This window comes from Furipterus horrens, unplaced genomic scaffold (genome assembly GCF_987537825.1).
Source record: "Furipterus horrens unplaced genomic scaffold, mFurHor1.1.pri manual_scaffold_13, whole genome shotgun sequence".
NCBI classification, from domain to species: Eukaryota; Metazoa; Chordata; class Mammalia; order Chiroptera; family Furipteridae; genus Furipterus; species Furipterus horrens.
In genome coordinates, this window is record NW_028327183.1 from 3,042,111 (window position 1) to 3,069,614 (window position 27,504).

A 27,504-nucleotide genomic window follows, 5' to 3' on the forward strand; every position below is an offset into this window, starting at 1 on the left:
AAGAATTCCTGGTCCTTGGCCACCCAAGGGAGTGACCCATGGGACACCCAGCCACTTCCAACCAATCATTCCATGACTATTTCCTGAGCACCTACTATGTGCAGGTGTGAGAAAGACAGAGAAGGGCACTGGTCTCCAGAAGGCCACCTTCTAGTGGCAAAGACAATAATGCAAAAGGAATTCTGAAGTAACTACCATGAAGAGAATCAAATGGGGTGACTTGCTAGAGAATGGAGAGCTTCTTCAGCTGGGGAGACGGGGTGTCAAGAAGGCCATGCTCAGTAGATGACGGTGGAGCTGAGACCCAAAAGGAAGTGAAGGAGTTCTCCAAGTGAAAGCTGCAAGAGCATCCAGGTGGGGGGGGGGGTGCAAAGGCCCTGTGGTGCAGATCAGCACAGCCTGTCTGAGGCTCAGGAGGAGGAGCCCAGGTCCCTGGGATGGATTCATTCTAAGTGCGGCGGGAGGGGGCCCCGTCAGGTAGAAGCTGCCCTGGGAACAGATGCTGGGAAGGGGCTGGGAGGCCACAGGCAGATGCCAGCCATCTGTCCTCCCCAGTCCCCTCCTGCCTGACCCTCGGCCACCTTCCTCCCCCCTCCTCACCACTCTGCCCCTGCCCGCCCTCAGAGGGAGTCAAACCGGCTCCGACACTTCTGACCTCGTCACCCGTCACCGGGCAGCACTGACATGCACAGCCAGCCACCTGGCGAGGCCGAGACTTCTGGCATCCAGGGTGGCCGGTGAATGGAAGGGCCACCGCCACCCCCACCTGCACAGCTGCCCCGCAGCCTCACTCTTCCCGATGCTCCCACCCCGAGCACTGACGTCATTTCCAAAGGCAGCCAAACTCTAGCCACTTAACCCCATCAAAATAAAACAGTTTAACACAAATGAAGCATTTTATAGTCCCCTGTACATTTTTTTCCCTGCGCTAGTACAGTGTTTAAAACCACGGTCAGGACACTTTGTCTTAGACGAGGGCCCGAGTTACATTTCAGGGCTCCTCGCTCTGTTCCTGTCCTGCCCCGCCAGCAGCGCCCCCGCCTCCGCCCCACCTGGCTCTAAGGCCGGCCAGGCCTGTGTGCAGAGCCTGAGGTTAAAATAAATAAGTAAAAAGGTAAAAGAAAAGGCCGATCCCCTGCTGGCTGCGCCCCCTGAATGCACGTCCCAGACGGCGGGAGATAAATTTGGTCAGTTTCTCATTTTGTTGGGGATGGTCTTTATGTTTCCGTGTTAAGGTATCACTTCAGTAAGGGACACCACACAGGACATCAGGGGCCAGGGAACAGGAAATATTGACCAGTGCCAGCCCCTGGCCCCCAACCCCCCTGTGGTCATCTGAGGTGCCCACCTCCAGGCTTTTAAAAAGGCTCTGGCTGCCAGGAAGTTGCTCCTTACGTGTGGGGTCCCTGTGGCTTCTAGAAATGCTCCTGGTTCTGTCCCTTGGGGTACCAAGGTGGATGCAGAGAGGGTTAGGGTGTCTCCCCACACACACTCCCCCACAGGACCGGAGCTTCTGCTGGGCAGCCCCCTCCACTGATGTCTTATCCAGAGGTCACAGTAAAAATATCAACCACTGGGTCATCATGATAGGGACAGACACCATCTGAACCAGTGGGTCTGGCCAAGCTCGGACCTGTCCCTAGGCCGGCCCACCTACCTGGGGATCTTTACTGCTGAAGGTAAAGCTCCTTCCCTCTTCAGGATGCTTGTGCCGGAGAGCAGCCACACCCCCTCTTTCGGCCACTGGCTCCCTCTGGGAACATCTCTGGGTCTGACACTCGGCTCACATGACCTGGCCTGAGCCAAAGCCACCACGGCCTTCATCAGAGCCGAAGACACTGGGCCATGAGGCCTCCGCCAGTGTCCTGGGTTCAGCTGCCCGAAGCTAATCCTACACCTGGAATTTCTGTTTCCACTAAAGCACGTTAGGGGGTGGTTTTTCTGACACTGACCACTAAGAAGCCCAGGTACCCACCTTGCAAGCATGACTTCGAGGCCTCCTCTCTCCGTCTCCCCCCAACCCCTCTCCCACCATGGTCTCTCCAGCGACACGTGGAACACAGCCACCTCCTTCATCCCGCTGACAATACAGCCTCACAGTCTTGGCGTACATTGACTCAGCCTGGGCACACACTGACCCACGCAGCCTCGGGGCACACTGACCCACGCGGCCTCGGAGTTCACACTAACCCACGCAGACTCAGAGTTCACACTAACCCACGCGGCCTCGGAGTTCACACTAACCCACGCAGCCTTGGAGTTCACACTAACCAACGAACCAAATCCTTCCGTGGAGAGCCCTGCAGTTACCCACTTCATACACTGCCCGGGTTCGAGAATAAGGCTGGAAATCATCAGGCCAGGTGAGCTTTTGGGAACCGGCTTCCCTGAAATTCTGCGAGGAGACAGCGAGCCGCTATCCTGAGCGGCATGGACGGACTGGACAGTCGGCACCCAGCGATCTGGCACGTGACTCAGCTGGGCACCTTATGCCTTCCTGCTGGCCTGCACACACGTCCTTCCTCCGGAAAAGCACATCGCCTCTCCAGGGCACCGTCCTGGGGAGCCCCCTGCCCAGGTCTCAGTCCCACCCAGGGGCATGTAGGGAGCTGCCCCCAACTCCACCCTGAGCCCAGCTAATATGCAGATCTGTACCCCCCTGGCCACAGGGTTGCCTTGGAGAGAGCTTGGGTCCCGCCTGCCCCACCAGGAGTCCCCCTCAGGACTTCTGTGCCGGCAATCAGAAGGCGCTAGGAGGGTGCATGGCTAGAGGGGTCGGGGACAGCTCAGCCACTGCACAGGTGGTGACGGGCCTGCGGAGACAGCCTGGGGGCGTATCCATGGAGGGGCCTGGGAGGCAGCCCGACTTCTCGTCCCCTGGGCCAGGGAGCCCCCCACCCTCTGCTTGTCAGCGCGCCTCGAGACCCGACGCAGATAGCACAGCTGTAACTGAGGACCTGCTCCGTGCCAGACCAAGGGTCACGGCGACTTCACACAGCCCGGTCATGGAACAGGCACGGTACCACCACTTGCTTATGTGACATGTGTCCTCTGAAAACTTCCGAGCTGAAACAGATGACAGCGGGCAGGACCCAGACCACACCAGGAACACACTCGCAGCGAGCCTGAAGGCCTGTCTTGGGTGGTTCTTTCTCCCTAGGACCTCGAGGTCCTGTGGGTGTGCCACGTGGGAAGCCAACAGCAGCTCTGGCTGCTTCCAGGGAAGGTGCAGCAGCCAGGGCACAGCCGGGGAGGAGCAGCCCCTCAGTCCCCAGAGCGTGCCGGGCCACTCACCCAGCCTCACCCAGGCGACCCCGGATTCCACTCTGGCCCACCCTTGGACCCGGAAGAATCCGGGAGGCACAAAGGTTCAGAAATCCACCAACGGGGTCAAGCTGGCTGCGTGGGAGAAAAGTGAAGACCCGCCCCACTGTGAAAAGCCCTCAGGAACCACGAGCATCCAGCACGTCCTTCCCATGGAAACCAAAAGAAGCGTGGATTCTTCCCACCTTGACCCCTGGCCTTCCAGACTCTTAGATTCAGTGGCCAACTCCTGGAGAAACCTGCAAGCCCAATGCCTTGATAGCAGCCTTCGCGCACCATCGTCGAGACCAGGGGGACACATTCCGTAAACGTACAGGTGAGTAACGGCAGCAGCGCCTGAACACGACTGCTCTGCACATTATTACCACCAGGAGCCAGGGCGCAGCCGTCCAAGCCCAGACAGAACCACGGAGTCCCACGTAGCCTGCCGGCTTCGTGGGCATGTTCTGATGGGGACCTTGGAGGACAGGGAGCAGGCAATTCGGGGGAGGTCCCACGCGCATCCCGGGCCAGGCAAACCACCCTGCCCATCGCTTCCCCCGCGAGTGGCAGCGCAGGGGCAGGCAGACTCCCACAGCCAGCATCTCCCCCGGGAGCTGTGGAGGTGACGTCCTCCTACAGAGAAACGCCTTTAAAGCGCTGGCGATGGTGGCTATTTAAAGGCCATCTATGGAGCTTCATCTTACTGCGGAATGTCATTATGAAGGGATGACCTTCCCCACTGAACTACCTTTCCTGTAAGCCAAGAGCTCCCACAGCCCTAGCGCCCGAAGGGTCCCAAGACACAGTACATGCTCAATACTCGCTGAATGAATAAACCATCTCTTCCTGCTCTGTACTCCCCCTTCTGATTCCACGCTGACTGAAGACCTGCTATGCCCTGCCACAGTACATGGGACCTTTATCTTTGCTGTCTCAGACCTAAAGCCCTTCGTCTGCTGCCTGCCTTACTGCGGACGTCTCTGTGCCTCGCGAAGGCTGTAGCCTCCTCGGGGACAAGATCCACACAACCTTTACTGAGCACCTATTATGTGTTCCAGCCATAGGCCAAGGCTATCCTGGGGACAGAGAGGAGAACAAGACCCCAAGCCTTGGCATCAAAATTTTTGATTTTTGGTTGGCAGGAAAAAAAAAATATCCTGTGGTTTAAATTTACAGTTCTCTTATATAAAGGAGGTTCCGTCTCTTCCTAAATGTTTAAGATCAGTGGTCTTTCTTCTTCTGGTTCCATTTCTGTCCTCTGCACATGGGAGATATTCCAAATACCTAGACCGGTATGGTAGCGCCAATCAAAGCGGGTACTGGCCTCGGGCAGCCGGGCCTCTGCCCTGTTTCCTGTTGATTTATTGGCTGTTTCCTTAGCGTTGGTAGGAGTGCCTTACACATTAAGAAAAATATTGTTTGCTGTGATATGTGTCCTTGGTTTAATTTATTGTGGTTTTGGCAACACAGAAATGTTTACTTTTATAATATTTCTTTTGTTTTATGGCTTTTGGGTTTAAGGTTATATTTAGAAAAGGCCTTCCCCTCCTCTGATACTACAATTTTTTTTTTAACTCACTTGTTTTCTTTTAGTATTTTTAAGTTTTCTTTCTATGTTTAGATTTCTGACCCATTTGGGATTTGTTTGGTGTTAAGAGGAGGAAGGGATCCAGTTTCTTTTGGGGGGGGATGGCTACCCTGTTTATCCCAGCCCAATTACTGGGCGGCCCATCTGTCCCCACTGATCTGCAGTGGTGCCTTTCCCACACCCTAAATTTCCATCTATTTAGGGCCACGTCTGGTGTCTTTTCCACTTCCCTGGTCTGACCCCCTCTGCCCCGGTGACCAGCCCCACCCGACACTCCTCTGTTTTGGAGTTCCTGTCTGTCCTTGCGTGCCTGTTTTTCCTTAGACACGTGAGAATCAGCTGGTCATCTCTAAATCTGGATATTGCCACCCAAGGATCAGATCTGCCTTTTCATTTACTGACGTCACTTTTGTGTCCGCCAGTGGCCGACTCTGTTTGCGGGTCCTGTCCAAACACTGGGACATGGCTTCCTGCATTGGTTCCCGGGTCCTGATCCATCTGTGGCCGTCGGAAGTGGGACCCTTCCCTGCTCCATGTTTTCTAGCTGGATGCTGCCTGCATGCAGGAAGACTCCTTGCGTGGGGGTCTTCGGTGGGCTCGAACCCCAGGCCGTCGGCACCGTGAGATGGCGGCGGACACCCAGGCGCTGTGCCGGCTCCCCGTGGGCGGAAGGCGCTGTGCCGGCTCCCCGTGGGCGGAAGGCGCAGGCGCCCGGCACCGTGCCCGGCGGCGGGCCGCGCCCGCTCTCTTTTGCCCAGATGGAACCAGTGCGAGGGGCACCCCCCCGCCCCGCCCACGCTGCGGCACACAAAGGCGAGCTCCGGCCAGCGGCGGGCGGGCAGGAACGCGCCACTGCCCTGTCGTGACGGCCCACCAGCCACGCCGGCCCCCGCTGAATAAGCCAGGGTGTAATTAACTCTCCTCCTGGCTCTTTGCGCAGCAGCGTCTCACCTTTGCCAGGAAAGGAGGGTCTGCCCTTCCAACAGGGCTGGCGACAGGCTGAGTCCCAGTCCTGGGGGCGGGGGGAGCGCGGCTGAGGTGGGAGCAGCAAAATTAAGCCACAGGGAGCACTTTCTCTTTCTTTTTTGCTGCCACTATTCGAACCAATTCCCCTCTTCTTGTTTTTATTAACTTGAGCATTCAAAAAAGCTGTGTCTGTCTGGAGTTGCCTTTGCAACTGCTCCTCATCTTAGGGAACAAGGCAGGGCCCCCCACCCCCACCCAACTACCACGTTAAGAGCCTGGGGGTCGCTCTGCTAGAGTGGTTTTAAAGAACCACATTCAAGGTCGCCCCCATAAATACATCCCCCCACGCATGGCCTCTTCCCAACACCACTGCCTGCCTGGAAGGGCGGCCGCTCCGCACGCACCTGCCTGGGGAGGGAGGAGAGCGCCACCCCCGTGTTCCAGGGGTCAGCCCTCAGCTGCAGACATGGAGCAGACAGGGGTGGACAGGCGTCCCTGCCCTTGGGCCCCTGATTCTCAACATTAAGGAGGGCCTGCCTCCCCCCAAACAAGACCTGTTTGTTCCCGCAGAAATATCCCCCGGTCACCCAGAGGCCCGAGCTGCAGCAGACCATGATCCTCTCTGAAATGGCCTTTGTCAGGCCTTCAAGGGTCCCCGTGCTCCATGAGGACAGCAACAGCCCCCTGCAGCGTCTCCAGCACGCCGGGCGCCCAGCAGACCCACGAGCCCGGCGGGGGAGGGCCCGCGGCCGCACTGCACACGCGTGCCGTCCCTCTGCGGCGGAAGGCCACGGTCAAGCACCATATGCTAAAGCCCAGCGTATAAAACGGACCTCAAAGGAGTGGGTGTCAGAGCCCCGGCAGCCAAACAGGCCCCAACACCCACCCACCCAGGCCCAGAGACACCTCAGGGGCAGTCTGAAAACTGCTGCGCAAGCAAGGGATAGGGTGGCATCCTAGGGAGACACCCATTTGGGGTGAGACATGGGATTCCCGGAGGTCCCCTGTCATTGGGTAACCCAGGCACCCACGACCTGGGGGAAAACAACGCCTCACCTGTCTCTTCCTCGTCACACCTGGGTGGTCACCAGTTTCTCAGGGACGCTATCAGGTGGGGTCATTTCCTGTACTCTTTCTAGGAATTTCTGCCCCCAGTGCTCCAGGGTTGGGGGATGTTGCTGGTTCCTACCTCCCCGTGGAGGTTGTTAGGGGGTTCCTGTGAGGGGGCAGGCAGGTGTATCCGTGGACACCCCCAGCCTCCCTGGTGGCCCTGGTGGCTGCCATGACTTCAGCCAAAGTCCGCGGCGTAGAGAAGAGAGACGGCCCTGGGGAGAGACGCCTGCCCGAGACCAAAGCACACTGAGCCTGTTTCCAGCACGGACCCCCACAGAAAGCCCGAGTTTCACATGTTCCCTTCTCCACCTGGAAATGCCGCCAATCTCAAACGCGTGGCAGGAGATATAAAAACCTCTCTGATTCTGAGAACTGGGGGCAGGGGCAGAGAGCGGGGCAGGGTCCTCGGGGAACAATGGCTCTTCCTTAGAAGGTCAGTTCACGGGTTGTTGTAAAAATAAGTGACAATGTTTCATTCTCTTGCAGGTTAGAATCCACCTCGGGTCGCGGCTAAATGAAGACAGAGACCAGCGTCTATGATTTTCTCAAGCACAAGACAGTGCAGAGCCCAGGGTCCCGAGGAAGTCCTGGCTCAGCCACCAAGTCGCTACGTGGATTTGGTCAAGCAATCCATTTCCTTCCCAGTGCCTCAGTATTCTAAGATCATAAGTCAGCCATCGCCACCCCCTGTGGCTGAAATACCACAAATTCCACATGACTGGGGTTTGATTTGTTGAGTCTCCAAAAGTCCAAGCCTAGAAGAGTCCTTTTGGGTGTACTGTGTTGGGGTTTCTGCTCCCTTCACAGGTTGAGAACAGCCCCTTAGTCTAGCCAGGGGGTGCAGGTATGAAGGTCACTTGAGGAAAAGTCATAGCAGCTCCCCAACCCCTCGGCTTTCAAACTTCTGAGATGATATGAAAAGTAGGGAAAGTGAGAGCTTTGAATCCCAACCTACTTCTTACCAGCAAGTTTCCCCACAAAATAGGTAATGGGTCCCCTATGGAATACTGGTCCTAGATTTCAGGTCCTTTCCCCATAATCACGATGGAAGAAGCTGTCTGGGGGTAGTAAGGAAAGCAGATGCTCCAAACTCAGAGCCCTGGAGCGTGGCTGCCACCCCCCAGGGAATTCACATGCCACTGTCCCCCAGGACCCAGACACAGAGTCGCTGACGGCTTGTGAAGTGGTAAGTCGCTCCTGTAAAGCCCTGGCCCTGCCCACCTGCTCACAGGTGCCAAGGACACACAGAACAGGACTACCGTCTGGTGCAACAACAACCAGCCACTCAGAGAGGCGCGAGGCCAGGCACGGAGGTCACACCCAGTCCCTTTCTGCCCCGGCTCTCGTTGGCCTGTGAAACCGTCCCCGTCAACCAGAAGCCCTGGTCCGGAGCCCTACCCCTACACAGCTCTCCACACTCACGCTGCTTAACTGTGCACTGATGACCTCTTAATCGCCGGGCTTCCAAAGGCCTTCCAGAAATCTGGGGGGCAGGCCCGCGTACTACGGAGCCCAGGTTAGCGGAGCAGGGTCAGGAAGCTGCCCCCTCGTTCCCGCCAGCCGGAAAGCTGTTGCTTTTATTTGTAACGTTATTGGAAAGGCGGATACAGGGTACCCAAGACACCACAATAAAATGACATTCACTGTAAAATTACATTATTAATTCTTTAATCTCACTCGAGGCTTCAAGCTGTTGCCTGGTCCAATTACCCGCATAACCACCTGTCAGCGTCCCGGCGCTGCTGAGCATACCTCCAGGGCAGTGGTGGGCCCGGTGGTCCGTCAGGTCCGCCAGCGACTCGAAGTCCTGCTGACAGTGATCGCAGGTGTAAATGGACTCATCCTCCATGTCTTCATCGTCCTCATTTCTCTCCTCCGGACTTGTCACGCTGTCCCTGTCCTCCAGCGCCCGGCTGGTTTTCTGGTCACACTCCGGCTCGCCTTCTAGGCCTCCTGCCAACAGGAAGAATACAGTCCACGTGGGCTGACGGGGTCTCGAGAAAGGGTTTTAAAAGAACTGCCCAGAGTTTATTAAGATATATTTAATTAGTCTGCCTCCCAGGGTCCATTATTCTGGACGCCTCTCGGTGTATTAATATACGGGGTTTTTCGTTGGGTTTTTTTGTTTTTTGTTTTTTGTTTTTTGTAGCATGCAGTGATGTAATTCTCAACTAAGTTCTCTAATTCTTGGTGCAAATCTTCTACAGGGACTTCCTGTCACCTGCCTCCGCGCGGGGATGCTGGGGGTTGTGACCCATCAGGGAGGCGAAAATGCTCCGGCATCTGTCTCCTGAACACCATCCTCATGCATGTTTCTGCAGAGCCCCGTCTGCTGCTCCTAACGCCCCTAAACGGTTTCCCCCAGAGCCTCGCGGTTCCACGCTGGGAGAGCTCAGAGCCACATTCGCCCTCCACCCCACGAGCCTCCGAATACGCTGATGCCAGCGGCTCGGTCCTTGGCGCAGATGCCCTGACTCTGGAATCCCGAGTCAGTTGACTCGGCCCCAAGCCTTTGCTTGTACCTTGGTACCAGCCGAGACAGGGCCGGCCTGCCTTTGAATCCTTCCAGCAATTTCTCTCCAATAAAATGCCTCCTGTCCGCTGGGCACAGTGGCGGATCATGACAATGATGTCTTACATCTGCGTCATGCCCTGTACGTTTCCAAAGTCCGTTACATACATGGAGGCCCATCTCTCAGTCTTACGCACCCTGCAGCTCAAAGCCCTCATGGGGTCCTGTCCCCTGCCTGCAGAGGGACAGCTTTGTACTCCCATTTCGGAGGTCAGGCGCCTGGCACGCAGGCAGGAGGATGCAACGTCCCCAGCACCCTACAGACAAACTCAATGCCCTACCTCCTGTCTAGGGCCCTTCCCTGTACAGCTGGGGGAACGGAACGCAGCCGCCAGCTGAGAGGTTGGTGGGACCCACGGAGAACTTGCAAATCAAAGTGCCAGACAGACGTGGTGAGTGTAACACACGGGGCGTATCAGTAATCCCAATAAATGTCATTGGATTAAACTTGCCCATTAAAATACAGAGACCAGGAGGAGAAAAATCCAAGTGTGTTTGGTTTCTGCCCACAGTCTGTCCTGGAAATGAGATCCGCCTGTCTGGAAACTAGCACTGATTTAAATTAAAGAGAGAAACCACTATTGGGTATAAAGACACGGATGCAAACATATCTGCATATGCTAAGGCGTGTACGTGTGTATGGGCGCCACACAGAGCCCTGCAGTTACAGAAACAGGCTACAGCACGTGACCTTAGGCCCCTGAGGGCTGGCCACCAAAGCAAGCAGGAAGACTGAGCCGGGGGTACATTCAATCCAACGTGGAAGCCACAGTCCTATAAATATTCCCATTTAGGAACAGACCGTGGTATAGGGGCTCCATTGCTCCCGCCTGCACAGCGCACGCACTTCCAAGCACCCCACACCACGATCCTGCAAAGACAAATCAGCTCGTCGGAGAGCCAGCCGCCGCCTTCCGAGGCGAGGAACGTGGCCCAGCACGCCGCTGGGAACAGCGCAGAGGCAGTAAAAATCAATGTTTCCATTGGTGGCCCATCAAAACATCTCTCTTCTTACCAATTAAGGGGTGTCCAATTTTTAGTTTCTTTTTTTTCTTTTTTTTAGCAGAACACGCCAACTCCCAGCAATACAGAAATCCCATTAAAAGCCAGGCAGCATATTTATCTCAGGAAATCGGATCCGCTGCTCTGGTAACAGCAAGAAATAGAAAGGAAAGAAATGAGAAATATCATCGGGAGCCTTCAGTCCTGTAAGTCATCACACAGCCGCGGCGACCCGTCAAGGGCCGGCTCTGAGATTCCTAGTTTACTGTCTCTTCCCTTAATGAAAAAATGTTCTGAAGGGGAAGGGGAAAAAGAAGCTGTAATTCCGGCTTTCTCTACTACACCAAGTCTCCAGATAACAGCCTGCGTCCAGCACCACGCTCGTGCTACTTTACTTAACACACAATCGAACAGACGTATTTAAATTACCCCCCTCTCTTTTTTTCTGTCGTGTTTACTTGGCAGCACGTTCCATACGAGCTCCTCTCATCCACAATGGGAACCACAAAAATGGCGCTGCGTTTGATCTCTGTAAGTCTGGGACATCCTGTTGACTGAGGGGGAGATAAATCAGAATGTCAAGTCTTGGGGTTTTATAAGTCAAAAACCCATAAAGTCATCCAAGGGTATAAATCTGTTTTAAGGAACTGTCACCTCCCCCGCCGCTGTCTACTAATGGGAAGGTGAGGTGGCTTCGCAGACAGGGGCGAGAGAGGGGAGGTGGCCAAGGGGGGGACCTCACCTTCTGCGCGGTCTTTCCGACCTGACCCTCAGAGAGCCAGAGAGGGAAGACTCAGTGGCCTGAGGAAGCTTTGGGGAGCAGGATGTCCCCGAAGACGCAGTCCCCGAGGGCCCCGGGCTTCGTGAGCACCACTGGGACACGGGGAGCAGGAAGCCACGGTTGGGCCAGAACCTCCCTGTGCGATGGGCAGCAGCATGTCCTTCTGCAGACCCGGCGCCGGCAGGGGCCCCGCGCTCCCCAGGGCCCAGCGTTTGAGGACAAAAGGCTCTGGGACACGCTGAGAAGTGCTCTACGGAGTCACCGGGGTCCTGGGCCGCCTCACCGAGAAGGCTGGCCTCTTCTCCTTCCTGGGCGAGACAGCGGGAGACCTGGGACCCTGAGAACCAACCAGGGCCCCGCGGGGACCCCACCCCTGGGCTCAGGGCTGGGCCGCTGCCCAGTGGAGGCAGAAGGCCAGGACAGCCCCCGACACCCACAAGAGAAAATAGAAGAGAGGCTACGAGTCACGCCAACCATCACACAGACGCACCAGCTCTTTCCTTCATCCACCCACAAGTATTTACCGAGGCCCACCGTGTGCCAGACATAACACGCGCGTGTTTGCTGTGACCTACGGGGCTTTCCCGCCTCCCTCAGCCTGGTAGCCTCAGAGCCCACACGAGGCCTGGCTCCGGGAAGTGCTGACCAGATACGGGGCGGCTGGGTGGGTGGGTGAGTGAGCCCACAAGCGGGTGATCGCCAGTGAGCGGGGAAGGCGGCATGGCCTCATCGTGGGCCCGGCTCGGTCAGGGATTTAGGGTCCCGTCTCAGCTCTAGGACACCCCCTTCCTGCCAGCCCCGGGTGGGGCCCTGAGGAAGGCACTTCTCCTGCCTGAGTCGGAGGCCGTGTATGTCAGCAAGGGGCCCGACCCCAATAGACCCGCCCTCTCTGGCGCGGGGGAAGGCGGGGAGCAGGAAGGGGCGACGGAGCAATCACCAACACCCCCGCCAAAGAGGAAAAGGTCTGTCTTTCCAGCAAGGCCACGGTGTCGCTCCTCCGAGCCTCCCAATCTTAATAAAGCTGATCTCGCCGTGTGCAGTAATGGAGAACAGTGGGACAAAGCCACCCTGGGACCATGAAAATTGTGCGCAGTTACCTCCTCGTGACCTCCCGAGGCGGTGACCACTCTGCCCTCTCCTTGCTGTCAGGTTTCGTCTCTGATGGCTGCTGGGAAGCGGGGAGGCAGAGGCAGGCCGGAGGGCAGCGCGGGGAGCTCGATAAATCCAGCTAATTTGTGGCCAGCGCCGTGGCCTGGGGCACCTAATTGCGCAAGGAGAGGACGCTGGGGCGCAAGTCACCCCCTGGTGGCCGTGGCAGAAAGAGGAGCCCCTTGAGCGGAAGGGGGGGCCAAGAAAGAGGTGTGTACCCCAAAGACAGGACCAGTGGCCAGGCTGAGCGAGCCCGGAGCCCAGGGCCACGTTTGCCCATCTGGTCCGCTAAGGCAGAAATGCGTAGCCGCGAGGTTTAGACCCGTGCGCCTGAGCGCTGGCGGCCGGGCCGGGGGCTGGCCCGAGGGCAGTGTACAGATGCTGCCACCGCACCAGGAAGCCAGCTCTGTCCGCTTTAGATGCTGGGGTCGCCCAGAGCCAGCCTTCTGCGAGGTCCGCGTAAACAGCTCCTTGCCGGCCAGGTCTCAGCTCAGTGGACCTTCACCCCGACGGGCCGGCCGGGGGCTCGCTCTCCTCATGGTCCTCCCCTATGCAGAACATCTGATGGCCCCTGTGCTGTGAGGCTCCAGACGGGCAGGGTCCACACCTGTCGCCCGGACCTTGCTCCCTCTGCCCCCACCCAGCACCCAGCACCCAGCAGAGGGCCTGGTGACAGCAGGTGCTCAGTCCCTTGTGCTGAATGAATGGGTGAATGACGCCTGTAGAGAAGCACCCTTTCCGTGCTAACATGGGTCAGTGTATCTCTGGGGAGGGACAAGACAGTGGGGACAAAGCCAGAACAGGCCCTAGCCCTGCCCGCTGCCCCAGGCAGGACACAGGGAGCAGAGGATTCCCTGTCCTTGGTCCCAGGAGCCACCCACCCAGGCTCCCGGCCACTGCTGTAAGCCACAGGCCAGCTGTCCCTAGTGACTCTCCAGTCCCAGGTCCCCCGTGTAGCCTAGGGAGGGCCTGGGAGGCCGGGAGCCCCAGTCCCTCCAGCTGGGGACAGCCTGGTGCACCCAGGGCGCGTGCCGGGGATGCTAAAGCAGGACGCGGGGAGAAGGGGCATGTCTGACGAAGCAGTTTCCACCGTGGCTCTGCTCCTGCTGAGGGACAGGCCCATGGCAGCACTCTCAGCTTCAAGAAGCCAGCTGCCACTGACCCGATCCTGCCCCGCACCCAGAGCAGGGGTGGCCCAGCCCCCTCCAGGGGCCCACTGAGCAACGGGTTCTCCAGCCCCACCGATTCACCTTGTCCTTTTGGAAGGCCTGCCAGCTTTCTGCTTATTTCCCTCCGGCCCCCAAGAGGACAGTGAGTCCCACAGGTGGGCTGCAAGGCCTTCTGGAAGTCTCCAGAAACCACAAAGCCAAGGGCACAGAGAGCACGTTTCAGGGGCCTCAGCAGACACATGCCACCTTTCCGGGGCGATGGACCCACAGCCCCCAATGAGAGCAAGGCCTGCTTGGGGCCTGGGACTCTCCAAGACACATCCCCACACAAGGAGGAGCGGAGACCTCGAGAGGATTAACCACAGATCAAAGGTCAAGTGGGGCACGCAATGGAAGCTTCCAGACCCACCCTGGGGGCCCGGCAGCAGCTCCCCCACCCACGGCCAATATCGCAGCGATTCCCGTGCACACACCCACCCCACACCTCACACACCCCTCCCCCCGCTCATCCTCAGCCACCACTTAACTCGGATTTCAAACGGCTCGCGATGGTCTTCAGTCAACATGAAGCAGAACCCTTTTATTAAACGCTGCTAATTTTTTATTGATCACACTGCGAATCATTTCATTTTCCATTACCGCGAACAGCTCCTACCAGGGCTCCTGGACGACGAATCTTTACTCACTCAAGCAACTTGTCGCTTTTAATCAGTTTCCAGTTCCCGTCTTCCTCAAAAATTAGAAAGCGGGCTAGCTGGATCGTGACAGCTTTTGTTTAAAAAAAAAGGTTTCCGTCCCGGGAAGGTTATTATGCTTGGAATAAATGGACGGGAGTCTAATGAAATTCCTCCCTGACTAACCAATGTTAGCGTTCGCTTTTATAATTTTTTTTAGGTTTATTTTCACGGAAAGACTGTTCATAATTATTGCTCGTGCTCTCCCAAAACACTTATGTTACTAAAGTGTGAAATGTCTTCTAACACAAAGACAGATCTCTGGGAAGTAATTACAGAAATGCATTCAGGGGCAATAATTCTATATTAGCTGTCAGCGGCAGACCCCCTTGGAAAGGCACTTGTTACGAAGGAATTATTTGTGTCACCCACGAAGCCATGGCAGGCAGGCCAGTCTGCGAGGCTGCGCCCAACCAGAACCCTGGGCTCCCTCATCAAGGGTCAAATTAAGCTGAAGTCATTACCTTGAAGCTAAGCAAGTGCGCACCTGACCGTCTATTGTGGAGGCGCGTTTGAGACACGCTCAGGCACAACGCGGTCTCCCCGCTCCCAGCGTGGTGCAATTACCCTGAGTCTCAAAGCACTTCTGCCGGGAGCTTGTCACAATAGGGAGAGAGGAGGTGGCAGGGTGTCTATTAAATGCTAACTCATGTCACCAAACAGAATATTCAAGAATTATAAATTGCTGCGAGGCCTCGCGGCTGACCCCCTCGCGTTAAGAAGAGCCAAGGATATGATCAGGAAAGCGTGAGAATTTGCATCAAAGGCAGGAAAGGACTCTGTGGGGAACCCACAGGGATGTAGCTGAGGGGACGGGGACCCGGTGGCCGTAGAAGGTACAACGGGGGTCCGGGCAGCCATCCCAGCTCCATTGGGGGCGGAGAAGCGGGTAGATGAGGACAGGTGGGTGTGGCACTGCTCTCTGAGCTTTGTCCCCAAGTCTTGCCATGACCCTGGCTCAGCCCGGCGGCTTCCAGGTTCCGAGCCTCAGTTTCCCCACCTGTAACAAACATCCTACATCCATGCTGTGAGAGCAGAGGGCCTCTCCAGATGCAGTGGGCCCCCTGACACCACAAGGGTCCGCTGAGACCTCTGCAGCCTTCGTTTGCCCCCCTCTCCAGGGACATGCTAGAGATGGCCGCGCTGGTTTGTCCCCGTCCATGCAGGAGGGAAGCCCTCGCCCGGGCTTCATTAACCTGCTCACTTGCTGTCATTTCCCACAGCTCAGGGCAAAAGGCAGGTGTGCGACGCCCGGAACAGCAGGGGCCGACCTGCCCCACGCCAGCCACAGCGCCGGCCTCCCCCGGGGCCAGCCCTCCCCGTCCTCCCGTTCAGGTTCACTTGGGCCTGGCCCCACCTCCGAGCTCCCAGAATAGGTCCATGACCCAGACCTGGCCCAGCGGGGATGGACGGGGGACCCAAGTGGGGCTACAGAGACCCAATCCTCAGACAGTTTCTAGAGCCGCTGGGCAAGAAGTTACCGAACATGAGAGCGGGGAGAGCAGAGCGGACGGACAGAACGGACGTCGGAGCCACGTCCTCGGCCCCTGGCGGCCCACATGCAGTGCAGGGTGCTAGGTCACTGGGAGCACACGCACCCCACAAGTGGTTGTCACAGCCAAAAAAGAAAAAAAAAAACTAGACCGCATCCACAGGTCTGCGACCAGGGGATGGAGAGAGGAACCGTGGCACGTTCCCAGAGCGGACACCGGCAGCAAGTGCAGCTGCAGACAGAGCCGCACGGGCCCACGAGGACGGGTCTCCCCAACAGGACGCTGAGAGGGGACGGCGCTGCTAAAGATGAACAACGGCCATTCGGTAAGAACGACACGGATGGAAAGTTCCCGGCCTGCACGCGACCGGCTGAGTCGGGAAAACCACCTTCGGGAAGATGAGAATGGAAAATGGTCTGATTTAAGGGGCAGCCAGGTACGGCGGAAAATGCATCCCTGGCCCCCTCCCATGAGCTCCCACCGAACGGAAAAAATGACTCAAACTCTCTCCGCAGAAGAGGGTTTTGTGGCTCGGCTGGCCGAAGGAGCTGGTTGCCAAGAACTCGCACCAGGCATGGCGGATGATGGCCTGGTACAGGTGACATTCGGCCAGGGTCAGAGTTCAAAGCAGTGTCCAGAAATCCTCCCAGCGAAGGTCCTTCTCTGGGCAAGACGCAGCACCATCTTGTTGGCCCTGCCGTGGTCCCCTGCCCTGGGAGGCAGGGGCTGTGACGGCCTCAAGCATGATAGGCAGAGACCCAGAGAGGGAAGGGCACACAGGCAGAGGATGGCTGAGCAGGGAGGCCCACCTCCGAGGGACCAGTGCAGAGGGGAGTGAACAGTGACAGCGAGGCCCCAGCGAGGAGGGACGCGGCCCCAGCCAGCAGCTTCCCTGTGGACAAGGCCGAGCGCCCACAGGTCCCGGTGCTGCCGTCCCATGTCCACAGCGGTAAGTAAACAGAAAAGGCAGGCAGAGTGTCACCTTCTTACGCCAAGGCCCCACCCCAGAAGGGTGACCAGCAGCACCAAGACCCCCCAGACAGGGGCCCCATGTCCCAGGAGAGACCCTGGCTAAGCAGGGCACAGGGCCCTGGGTGCAGACAGGAAAGCCGGGGCCCGCCGGGAATGCCCACGCGGAGGCCCTGCCCAGGCTGCCACCAGGAACCCATGTTCCCCGATGCCGGGCGTCACCCGAGGCAGACGACAGTCCCACCTAGCTTTCTCCGCAAGTACTGTTTTCTGCTTCTGAGGGTTTCTCTCCCACGAAAGGAAGCTTTGCTGCTCCTTCTGATGACAAAGGCACCTGCGACCGACGTACAAGACACGCGCCTCCCCACGCCGACTCTGATGAGGGAGGTCGCATGTCACCGACACACACGCCCATGCTCTTACCAGAATGGGACCCCGCGCCACACGCCAGTCTGCAACCTTGTCACGTTTTGTCGGCGCGACTCTGGGGCAATCCTCTCGCAGGTTTGAGAACCTGCCTCTCTCGCTGCCTCTGAGGGAGTCACAAGGTTCCAGTTCCTGGTTGAAGGGAGCCGGTCCCAGTGAATGAACTGGGGGAGGTGGGGATTTCTTCCTTGCAAGTGGCTGCACCCCGGAAGCCTTTGAGTCCCAAGATTCCACAGGTGTGCATCCGTTTCTGCAGGTGCAGGGCAAAGGGCCACCTGGGGCGGCCTCGCCTGGACGGAGACCCTGTTATAATGCAGGGGACCTGCCCGCAGCCCTTTTCTGAATACGGGGCCCGGGAGTCTGCATTCTAACCAGCCCCAGTATCTCCGTCCCCACGTACTGGCCTGATGGCCTTAAAACAGGACTGAAAGCCTGATTCTCCATCACAATTCTGCGGCCACCACACTGGACCGGAAGGCTGACCATGACTCCCCAGGAAAAGGACTTGCTCACACATCAGCATGGAGTAGGTTCAGCGGGGATGGGGGGGCCCAAGAGCCCCATCTGCAGGTGTCACTCACACGTGTGCACACGCATACACGCTCACCATCACTTCCTGCTCTAGGGGCGTTCTGTCTGGGCCCCTTCCTCACATGCCCCAGTCCCAAGGAGAGGTGACAAAATTCCCGTTGTGGAAATACTCAGTCACTCGGTCGGTGGCTTCCTCTCCTCTCTCCTCCACCAGACAGCCAAGGAGGCTTTTCCGCTCCTAGGCATGAAGTTGGGATGCTTCCTGGGATTCGTCACTAACAGCTAAACAGGCCAGAGTCATCCCCGCCCTCCGGGGGCCAAGCAGCAGGGTTTCCAGGAAGGCCCTGCACTCTTCTGTCCTTGGGGGAGTGCAGGTGGGGGGCAGTGGGCTGGACGTTTCTGGGAAGCGGGCTCCTTGGGGACACACCTTCCCCGCTGCCAGCTCTGAATCCCAGACACCAGCCCGGCAGCCACAGGAAGGAGGTCCGGGCCCTCAGGGCCGGCCTCACACCCCCCTCGGCAGCAGGCACGTCCACTTGTTCCCAGACATTTAGCAAGACCTCCGACGTGCCAGACTGTCCCAGGACACGGCAGGAAGGCGGCGGACACACCCTCTCCGTCCAGGAGAAAGACGGCAGAACCGCAGAGAAACAAACTCATGCGCTTTGCAGGAATAAAAGGGGATGGGCAGGGTGGGCAGGGACACCTCGCTGGAGGGAAGTGGGGGCCAGGGGTGGGGGCTGAGCTGCAGAAAGGGAGACGGAACCCAGGGGCGCGGCACCAAGGACCTGAGGTGACAGACACTCGAGGTCGTCCCAGGAACAGAAGGAGGCCGGTGTGCCTCCGGCACAGAGGAGCGGAGCGTGGGGCTTGAGGAAGGCCCGGGACACGCCATCAGATTCTGACTCAGGGTGACTGGGCAGGACTCGGGAAGTGCGCTAATGCCCAGGGTCAAGGTGAACACGGGAAGTCTGGATGGAAGACGGAGCGGAGGCGAGTGCTCGTTCGGGACCTCTGCATGACGCTGCCATCTGGTCAAACCTTACTGACAAACATCTCGAACGCCAGAGTGGCGTGGAAGCAGGATGCCCGGCTCTGTGCAAAGTGCCGTGGCCCGGGCACAGGCTGGGAGGCCAGACCTAGGATCGAATCCCACCTTTACCACAGCCAGACGAGTTTTCTGATTTACCACTGAATCTTACCCTTGGAAGGATAAAAGTGTCACCTAGAGGGCAAGGGTCTCGGCAGGAAGAAGGCAGCAGATGAGGAGCAGCAGGCTCGTCTCTGGACCCCTTGTTCTGCCCACCGGGCTGTGTCCGCCCGCATCAGGGTGTCCGCCCCCACGTCCAGCCCCTGGAGAAGACAGCAGGGGGGCCTACAACCATGGGGTAACACCATCTAACTCTGTCCACAACTCACTAACCCAGGAATCCAAAACCCAAGCCCACGTGGCCGTGACAGAGCCCAGGAACGCTTCTGAAACAGGGGGCCTGGTGCATCACCCGGCTTCCGCAGACCCCCCAGTGACAGCCGCACACCGGGGGCCCGGGGCAGGGGCCCTACTGGCTCCCTGCCCTGAGGGGCTCAGGCCCCATTCCGCAGCCCCACAGCTTGCCCCGCCTTCTCAGCCCCCACGCCTGCTGACAGACAGATCCAGGGCCCAGGGTCCCCACCAGAACCGGTCCCCATGTGACAATGGCAACATCATCGAACTCTAGCCCTGGATATATGTCGGCGCGTCCCGTCCTTTCAAGGGGAGCAGAGGAGGGCAGGAAACCCGTCTGCAGACATGGAAGGTGGGACACCGAGCGAGCAGGCCCGGCTGGAAGGCCGTGTGTGGCTGGCGAGGAGGAGGAGCATCCTGCACCGATTCACCACGGGGACGGAGTGTGGGTCTGGGCTCACACGGGCTGCAGACACGCCCCTGCCTCACCGCTCACGGGCTACGTGGCCCCAGGCCCATCACTTGCCCTCTCTGAACCTCCGTCTTCCTCGGGCTGTCAACAGAACCAACGCGATGTTATTAGGTGACAAGGAATAAAGGCAGAGAACTGATGCGAGGTTGGCGGGACGGTCAGAAGAAGCTTCTCTGGGGGTGGGGGGGGCCTGCTGTGGAGCCAGCCTGGAGAGCCCAGGAGCTGAAAGGTTGGCATGACTGGGTGGGGGCCAGGCCAGGCCAGGTGTCCCAATGGCCCCCAAGGCCTTACTGCATGGACTGTTTTTTGTCTCCCGACACCCAGTACAATGTAAGCTCCCAGAGGGCAGGAACCTCCCCTGCGCATCATTGATTTTCTCCTAACGCCTGGCCCAGTCACGTTTATTTCACTAAGTAATTATTGGCACTCAGTAAGTACTCAATAAAGCTGAGGATGGGGGCTGTCACTAGGGTCCTGCAGCTTTGGCAGGAGATGAGCCTCCCATCCCTGGAGGCATTCAAGCAGAGCCTGGAAGAGCTTCCAGGTTCTTTCCCACCCACAGAGCTGCTCCAGGCCTGGGGGCAGCCAGCCCTGACCTAAGGAGCGGAGGTCACACAGCACCTGAGCAAGGAGCCTTGATTTTGGCTCCCTAGAGGTTTATTAGCATCACAAAATGCAGCCCCTTAGGCAGATGAAGGAGAGCCTGATCCTGGTGGGGCCTGGGGGAGGGGGAGAGGGAGGAAGGAAAGAAAAAACTTTTTAGCCAACATTGTGCACTGAGTGCCTGACGGAATGGACTCAAACTCTCCATCCAAGGCCCCCCTGGGCAGGGCACTTCCTGCAGACAATTGCCACTCAGCCATCGGGTGCGACTTCCTCTGTGTTAACCAATGTCTGACTCGGGGTTTTGAGCTATTTACTTCTAGAACAAAAGCTCACTCACTGCAAAGGTAGTCCAGTGAGGCCATCTTCCTGGGGCAACCTGCCTGGGGCAGGCCCGGTGTCCCCCACCCCACCCCCACCCTCAGCCCCTACTCTGTAAGAGGTGGGGAGGTGTGAAAAGCCACGAAAAGGTGGTGGAAGGGGAGTGATCAAGCCCGGTCCCCACCAAGGGCAGGTTTCATTTTCAGCCTCTGGAGCCAGAATGCAAGAGAGGACCGGGGAAGAAACTTGGAGACCCAAGATTTCAGGGCAAGCAAGAGACACCGGGGAGGAGCTCCCCGATGCAGGAGTGAACAGAGGCCCCCAGAACCCTTCCTCCTGCGGCAGGATCGCCTGCTTCCTCCCTTTCCATCACCTCCTTCCACGGCGTGGGGACGCCTCCTGCCTCCTCCCAGCCACCTTCCTGGGGAAGCCCTCCGATCGCGGCAGCGACAGCTCCTCTCTGCTCTCTGAGGACACCTATCGAGGGTGGAACCAGGCTCTTGTTAATCATTCTTACCAGACGTGGCTAATAACGAGCCTCTCTCGTTAATGGAAAAACACACACAGGCACACATTGTGTCTGCTGTAATTAAGCCTGTGACGCGTTGAGTTGGAGGGAAATTAGGTTTATTTACATGCTGTTCTGTTGCCGATGAAGCGGGAGCTATCGGGAGCTAATTAACCCTGGATTTAGGGTGGGCTCCTCGTTACCTCCTTCCCTCTCCGCACCCTTTGTGAGTTGCAGTTGGTTAAAAATAATAATGATGATAATAATAATAATAGCCGTTCTTTGGGCTGAATTCTCGCCTGTGACTCAGATCAGTCCTGGAGGGGCAGAGCCTGGATGCTGGCAGAAATAAAGTGCCTCCAAGGTAACAGTTCTGAGCAGCAGCCCCTGCAACCCATCAGGCAGTGGGTGCGGCCGGGCCCCAGCCGCTGGGCAGGGAGAGGCACTCCACGGATCACCAGATCACGAGTGGCGCCAAGGACAACCCGCCTCAGACGCGATCAGGCTGTGACGGCTACGGGACAGGTGAGTGGCCCGTGGGGGCAGAATGACAGCGGAGGGGCAGGGCTGGGAGCACGCAGCGTTCAGGGCAGAGGAGGAAGAAATAGGGAGGGTGGGGGGCTCCTAAGCAAGACCGTGGCAGAGCCCACAGAGGCAACAGCAAGCTCTCAATATCCTTGCTTTTCAGAATAGACTGGCTGTCCCCACTGCGAACCGCCCCCTCCGTCTGCATGCGAGCGGCGGCGTCAGGAAGACTGAGGCCCAGGATGCCATGGCTACGGGGCCCCGGGCCAGGTGCGCACACCCCGAAGTCTGCGGGTCCCCCCGCTCCTGTGGCTACCCTGTGGCAGGAAGGAGCCAGCCCAGCTCTCAGCCAGAGCGGGGAGGGCTGGCCGGGGCTCCGGGCACCACCACAGGGGCCTCCCTGCGCCCTGCTTTGGCCACCGGCCACTGTGTCCTTGATCCCGTCAGGACAAGAAAGGCCACACCCTCTGGGACATTCCTCAGTCCTCCCGCAGGCAGCGCGCCTTGTGACGGTGCTGTGAATGGCCCAGCCACGGTGGGAACCAGTGTGGCGTCACCTCAGCACAGTAAGCAACGCAAGTGTCCATTGGTGGGTGACGCATGAACCCCCACAGCCCAGCTGTGCCACGGGACGTTGTGCAGCCCCCAGATGCAAGGCGACTCTGACAGGCGGCCCCACGGATGGGCCTTGACAATATCAGGCCAAGGGAAACAAGCCAGACCCGAATCTACAAATGCTGCAGGGCTCCCCTTCCGTGAGGGACCCCGAGCAGTCAAGCTGAGGGACAGGAAGCAGAATGGTGGCGGACAGGCGCTGCGGGGCGGGGTGGGGAGTGAGTGTCTACTGGGGACAGGGCTCCAGTGTGGGAGGCGGAGAAAGTCCTGCCGCTGGCAGTGGCGGTGGGTGCACAGAGCGCAAATGTGCTCAAGGTCCCTGAATCGTGCCCTTGGAAGTGGTGAGCGGCCTGGCCGCTGTGGCTCGGTGGGCTGAGTGCCGGCCTGCAAACCAAACGGTCCCTGGTTCGGTTCCCGGCCAGGGCACAGGCCTGGGCTGCGGGCGAGGTCCCCAGTTGGGGGCGCACGAGAGGCAACCGATCGATGTTTCTCTCTCACACCCACGTTTCTCTCCCTCTCTTTCTCCCTCCCGTCCCATCTTTCTAAGAATAAATAAATAACATCTTTTTTAAAAAAGAAGAGAGAATGGTCAAGACGTAAATTTTGTATTAATATACGCATTTTATCACAATTTTTAAAACTTTGATGGGAAAAAGTGTAAAATGCTAAGAAAAGGCATAACATGTACATGCAAAAAAACTCAAGTAGACGCCATGATATTAACAGGACAAAAAGGCAACCCAAGGCAAGTACCATTAAACAGGACAATGAGAGTCGTTTTGTATTTTTAAAAAATAAGTGAGGGTTTGCAGCCACCGCAAACCCAAAGATCGATTGGGATGGGGAAGGCTGTGAGTCCCCAGCCAGAGGGCAAGGATGGTAAAGCCGCCCCTCACGGGCTCCACCGTCGCTGCCCGGGAAGGACGCGTGGGTGAGAGACACGACGGGTGCTTTGGTCAGACCGAGCACGCTCTCACCCCGAATCAGCGCCAATTTCACCCCCACCTTCCGCACGGCTCGCGGCCCTGAAGCGAGCCCCAGGCTCGGAACGACCCCCTTTCCTGTGCCTTCTTATCAAGCGCCGTTCTGCCTCATGAAGAGCCGAGAAGCTCAGAACGCGGCAGGCCCGAGCCGACCGATCGGGGGCTGCCGTTCTCCGCGCGAGGACCCGTCTGGAGCCGACCCAGAGTCCTCTGCTGTTGAGCAACAAAACTGCAGGCCCCCAGCACCGCGCATGGAGGCCCCTCTCTCAGGGCCCTGGCCCTGCAGCGCTGATCTCCCTTCCCAATTCTCACTAGGAGGCAGGGGCCCCTGGCTCCATTTTACAGATGAGGAAACTGAGGCTCAGAGAACTCAAGTGACTAAGCGAGGGTCCCAAGCAGGGGGCAGGCGTGGGATTCAAATTTATGACCAGGCAGACTCCAGGGCCCAGTTCTTAACTGTCGGGCTATGGCGCCTTCACAGACTGGAATGCGGGGCAGTGGCCAAGGTCAGCTCAGGCACATGAAGACCAAACCAGCCCTTAGCGGTAGTCTCCTTGATTCCCTCGGAGAGGTCTGGGTTTCAAATCCCTCGTGTCTAAGAATCTGTTTGATCCAACATGTGGGGAGGCAGATAGGAGAGGCCACAGCTGATAAAAAAGGAAACTAGAGAACGACCAGAGAGGGGCAGCAACAGCCAAATGTCACACAGCAAGTTCCCGTCGAGTGAGCCCTCATCCCTCCACCCCAGAAGCAGTCAGGCCGACTGAGGCCCTTCAAAACGTGCCCTCGGACACAGAATTCTGGCGGCACCAGGACACAACACGCTCTGTGGTCCACGCTGCCGTCCTGCCCAGCCGCCCACACGCCTGCCAGCCTGCGGCTCTGCCCTCCGTCTCTCACTGCTAATTAGTGTGGATGGAGATGTCTTTAAAAGCAGACTTACGTCGGGGTCCTCCCCACTGTCTGTGAACCAATTTCATTACAGCAGAACCTGTGCTGCCAAAATGAGAAATCCCCTCCTTTTCAGGCCTGTGCCCTTGAAGGCATCTTATTAGAAAAGACCATTTCTTAATTAACATTTTTGATCTTTAATCCATTACACGTCCCTTTAATCCTACATGGGGCGCGGCTGGCCCACTTCCGCGGGCGGGCTCTGGGCTGTGCGGGGCTGGCAGTTCCAGCGCTGGGGGCTCGCTCACAGCTGGACTCCGCCGCAGACAGTCTACGGCTCCCAGACACCACCCCGGTCCAGCGCAGGGACGCTTCGGAGCGGGAGCCCGGAAGGGGGGCTCAGTACAGACACCCCCAGATGGGCCAGGCTGCAGATGAGAGTTCATTTCATTAACCCCTGAACCCCGTCTCTTCTCACCCCAGAATGTTTGAGCAAGGGCTGTTTGACCCCTAGGCTGGCCTTCCCTCCGTTTGCATAAATCTCAAGCAACTTGACCGCCTCTGGGAGAAGAGTTGGTCCCAGCAAGGTTGCAGCGTCCCACTTTGGAAAGCTCTGGACCTGCCCCGGTGCCCCCTCCTTCCTGAAAGATTTTCTTCACTGGGTTCTGGGGACACTGCCCTGTCCTGAGTTTCCTCCCACCTCCCTGACCCCCGGCTGTCCCTTCACTCTGTCCTCGCTGCTGCCTGTAACGCTGATGCCTCCCTGACACGCAGGCCTCAGCTCCTTTGTTCTGTCTGGGCACGCGGCCTTGGGGGTGCACCCGTCCAGCTCCAAGCACCCACTACACACCCATAACACCCAAAGACAGCCCAGTCCATCGTCTCCCAGATCACAGGACCACCCTTTGGGTGCCCACTCAGTGTCCAAGAGGCATCTCAAACTCATGGCCAAAGCCTAGCCCTTGAGTCTGACCGTCACCATCTGCACCAGGCGGACCCCTCCTAGGACCCCCTCACACGAAGGCCGCCTCCCGCCACCCGTCTGCTCTGGGCCATCTGGTTCCTCCCCTTTTCTCAGTCCCAACAGCCAATCTCAGACCAGCTCTGTGGGACCTACCTCCAAAATCAAACTGTGGGCCTGACCTCTTCCCACCTCCTGACCTTGGCCCCAGCCCCCATCATCTCTCCCCTGCAGGAGCTCGGGGCCAGCCTCACCCTTGCCTACGCACAGCTAAAGGGGTCCCTCCCCACCCCCACTCCCCCAGCTTCCCTCCACTCGGGATCAAACCCACAGTGCCCCCTGTGACGCGAGACCCCGCGAGAGCTGCCCCCCCCCCCCTGGCCTCCTGCCCCCTGCCCTGGGTCAATGTACTTCAGCCACAGTGAGGTCCTGTCTTCTTTTTTTTTTTAATGATCTTTTTATTTTATTTTTATTTTAGAGAGAGGGGAAGGGAGAAAGAAAGAGAGAAAGAGAGGAAGAGAAACATCGATGTGAGAGAAACATCGATTGGTTGTCTCTCGCATGTACAACCCAGGCATCTGCCCTGACCGGGAATCGAACTGGGAACCTTTCACTTTTCGGGACAACACTCAACCCACTGAGCCACACCAGTCCGAGTGACACCCTGCCTTCTGTCCTTCAGTAACACTGCTTACCCACCCCCGCCACATGACTCTCTCTCTCTCTGACCCCCCCATCCAGATGGCCCTGTCCTCCCACCCAACCACCCCATCCCTCTCTAACTGGCCACCCTGCCGGTCATGTCCCAGTGGAAACATGTATGTATTTATCCATTTACTTTGCTGGTGGTCATCTCCCCCACTAGACTGTGCACCAGGACTGTGTTGGCCCTCTTCACTACCTAGAATGACGCCTACACTTAGTAGGTGCTCAGTTAACATTTGTGACTGACAGAGTGAAGCCCGTTAGGATCTTGCCAGTGGTGACTCAGGCTCACAGTCATCACTGGCCACCAAGGAGAGGTCTTGCAACATCAGCACTGAGGCACATCCGGTAGCAACTGAGAAGGTAGTTAGACATTCAGTAGAACTTCCTGGTCATATCCATCCTGAGAAATCTAGGAAGCAGGTACAAAATACCTGCTATGGTCTAAGTGCTCCTGCAGAGAGTCCACGGGACGAGGCCTGCAGACATGCCTGCTTGAGGGAGGGGGATTCGAACCCTGGGCAGCCACTGACCACCCAGATGGTCCATGCTTTTCAGGAGCTAGCTGCAAATGCACACAGACTCAAGGCTGGGGCTGTGGGCATGGGGCAGCCGGCATGGGGCAGCCGGCCCCCAGGGCCATCCGCAGGGTGGAGCGGAGGCCCCGCCCAGGTTCTGGCCTCCCCCAAGGGGCAGATCCTAGGCAGCCAGGCCCCGGGGGTCCCCGGCTCTGTGGCTTTGCAGGAGTCAGGGGCTCTGGCTGGAGTCCCAGGTTGGCCGTCTCTCTTTTCTTTGTCTTTCCACATTTGGGGAAGGCATTTCCTCCTGCCCGGGCCTGCGGGTCAGGTTTCCACCCAGATGGAAAGTCCCACCCAGGGGCCCCCAAAGGAGAGCTCACCATGGAAACTCTACGGGGCGCCCGCCAGACACAGGGGCCGGTGGCCACTGCAGGCCTCTGGGGAGGTGGGGGGAGGCAGGCCCACAGTCCTGCCAGTCGGGAGGGGGGAGGGTGCAGGAGGGGCTCAGGCAGAGAACAATGTTCAAACACACGGTCAGAGTGAAGAGGGCGTGAGTGTGTTGGGGGTGCATTTAGGCATGTATGTGTCTGCAGAAAGACCCTGAATTAGAAGCCTCCACCCTGAGTCCTCTTAACCTTCCTGAGCCTCAGTTTTCCCGACTCTGCCCCCCCTGGAGGCTGGATTGCACTCAGATAAAATGAGGAAGGCAATGATCCTGTAAAAAGTGAAAAGGGGGCGGGGACTCCTGAATGAAGGCCTGAGGCCCCACCCCCCGACCCAGCCAGACTCCAGTCTGGGCACAGAAGGGACGTGCGTGGGTCGGAGAGGTGTCTCCTGAGAGGCTGAGCTCCAAACGTAAGGACGTAAACAGCTTCCCAGACTGTGTTCCAAGTCTCCATGAGTAGGGAATAGGGGGTCCTCAAAACAAGGGGGTACTTTCTGAGGTAAAAAAACATTTGAAGAGCCATGGCTGGGTGTCTCCGTGGGTTGAAGCATTATCCCATACACCAGAAGTTGCGGGTTCGATCCCTGGTCAGGGCACATTGCCTAGGTTGCAGGTTTGATCCCCAGTAGGAGCACATGTGGGAGGCAACCAATGATGTTTCTCTCCCCCTGCCCTCAAGACTCATAGCGCCCACTGGCACGCCAAGAGGTCCTC

The 27,504-nt window shown here is 58.0% G+C and overlaps 1 protein-coding gene across 1 annotated transcript in view; it reads right to left on the minus strand.

Annotated features, from left to right (window-relative positions):
- The window catches only part of ZNF423 (zinc finger protein 423), a 252,049-nt gene that overhangs the window by 160,192 nt on the left and 64,353 nt on the right, over window positions 1-27,504 (minus strand). Inside the window, exon 3 of the mRNA XM_090260364.1 lies at window positions 8,726-8,926. Within this exon, the coding sequence (XP_090116490.1) occupies window positions 8,726-8,926 (201 nt within the window). The remainder of the gene's footprint in view (window positions 1-8,725; window positions 8,927-27,504) is intronic.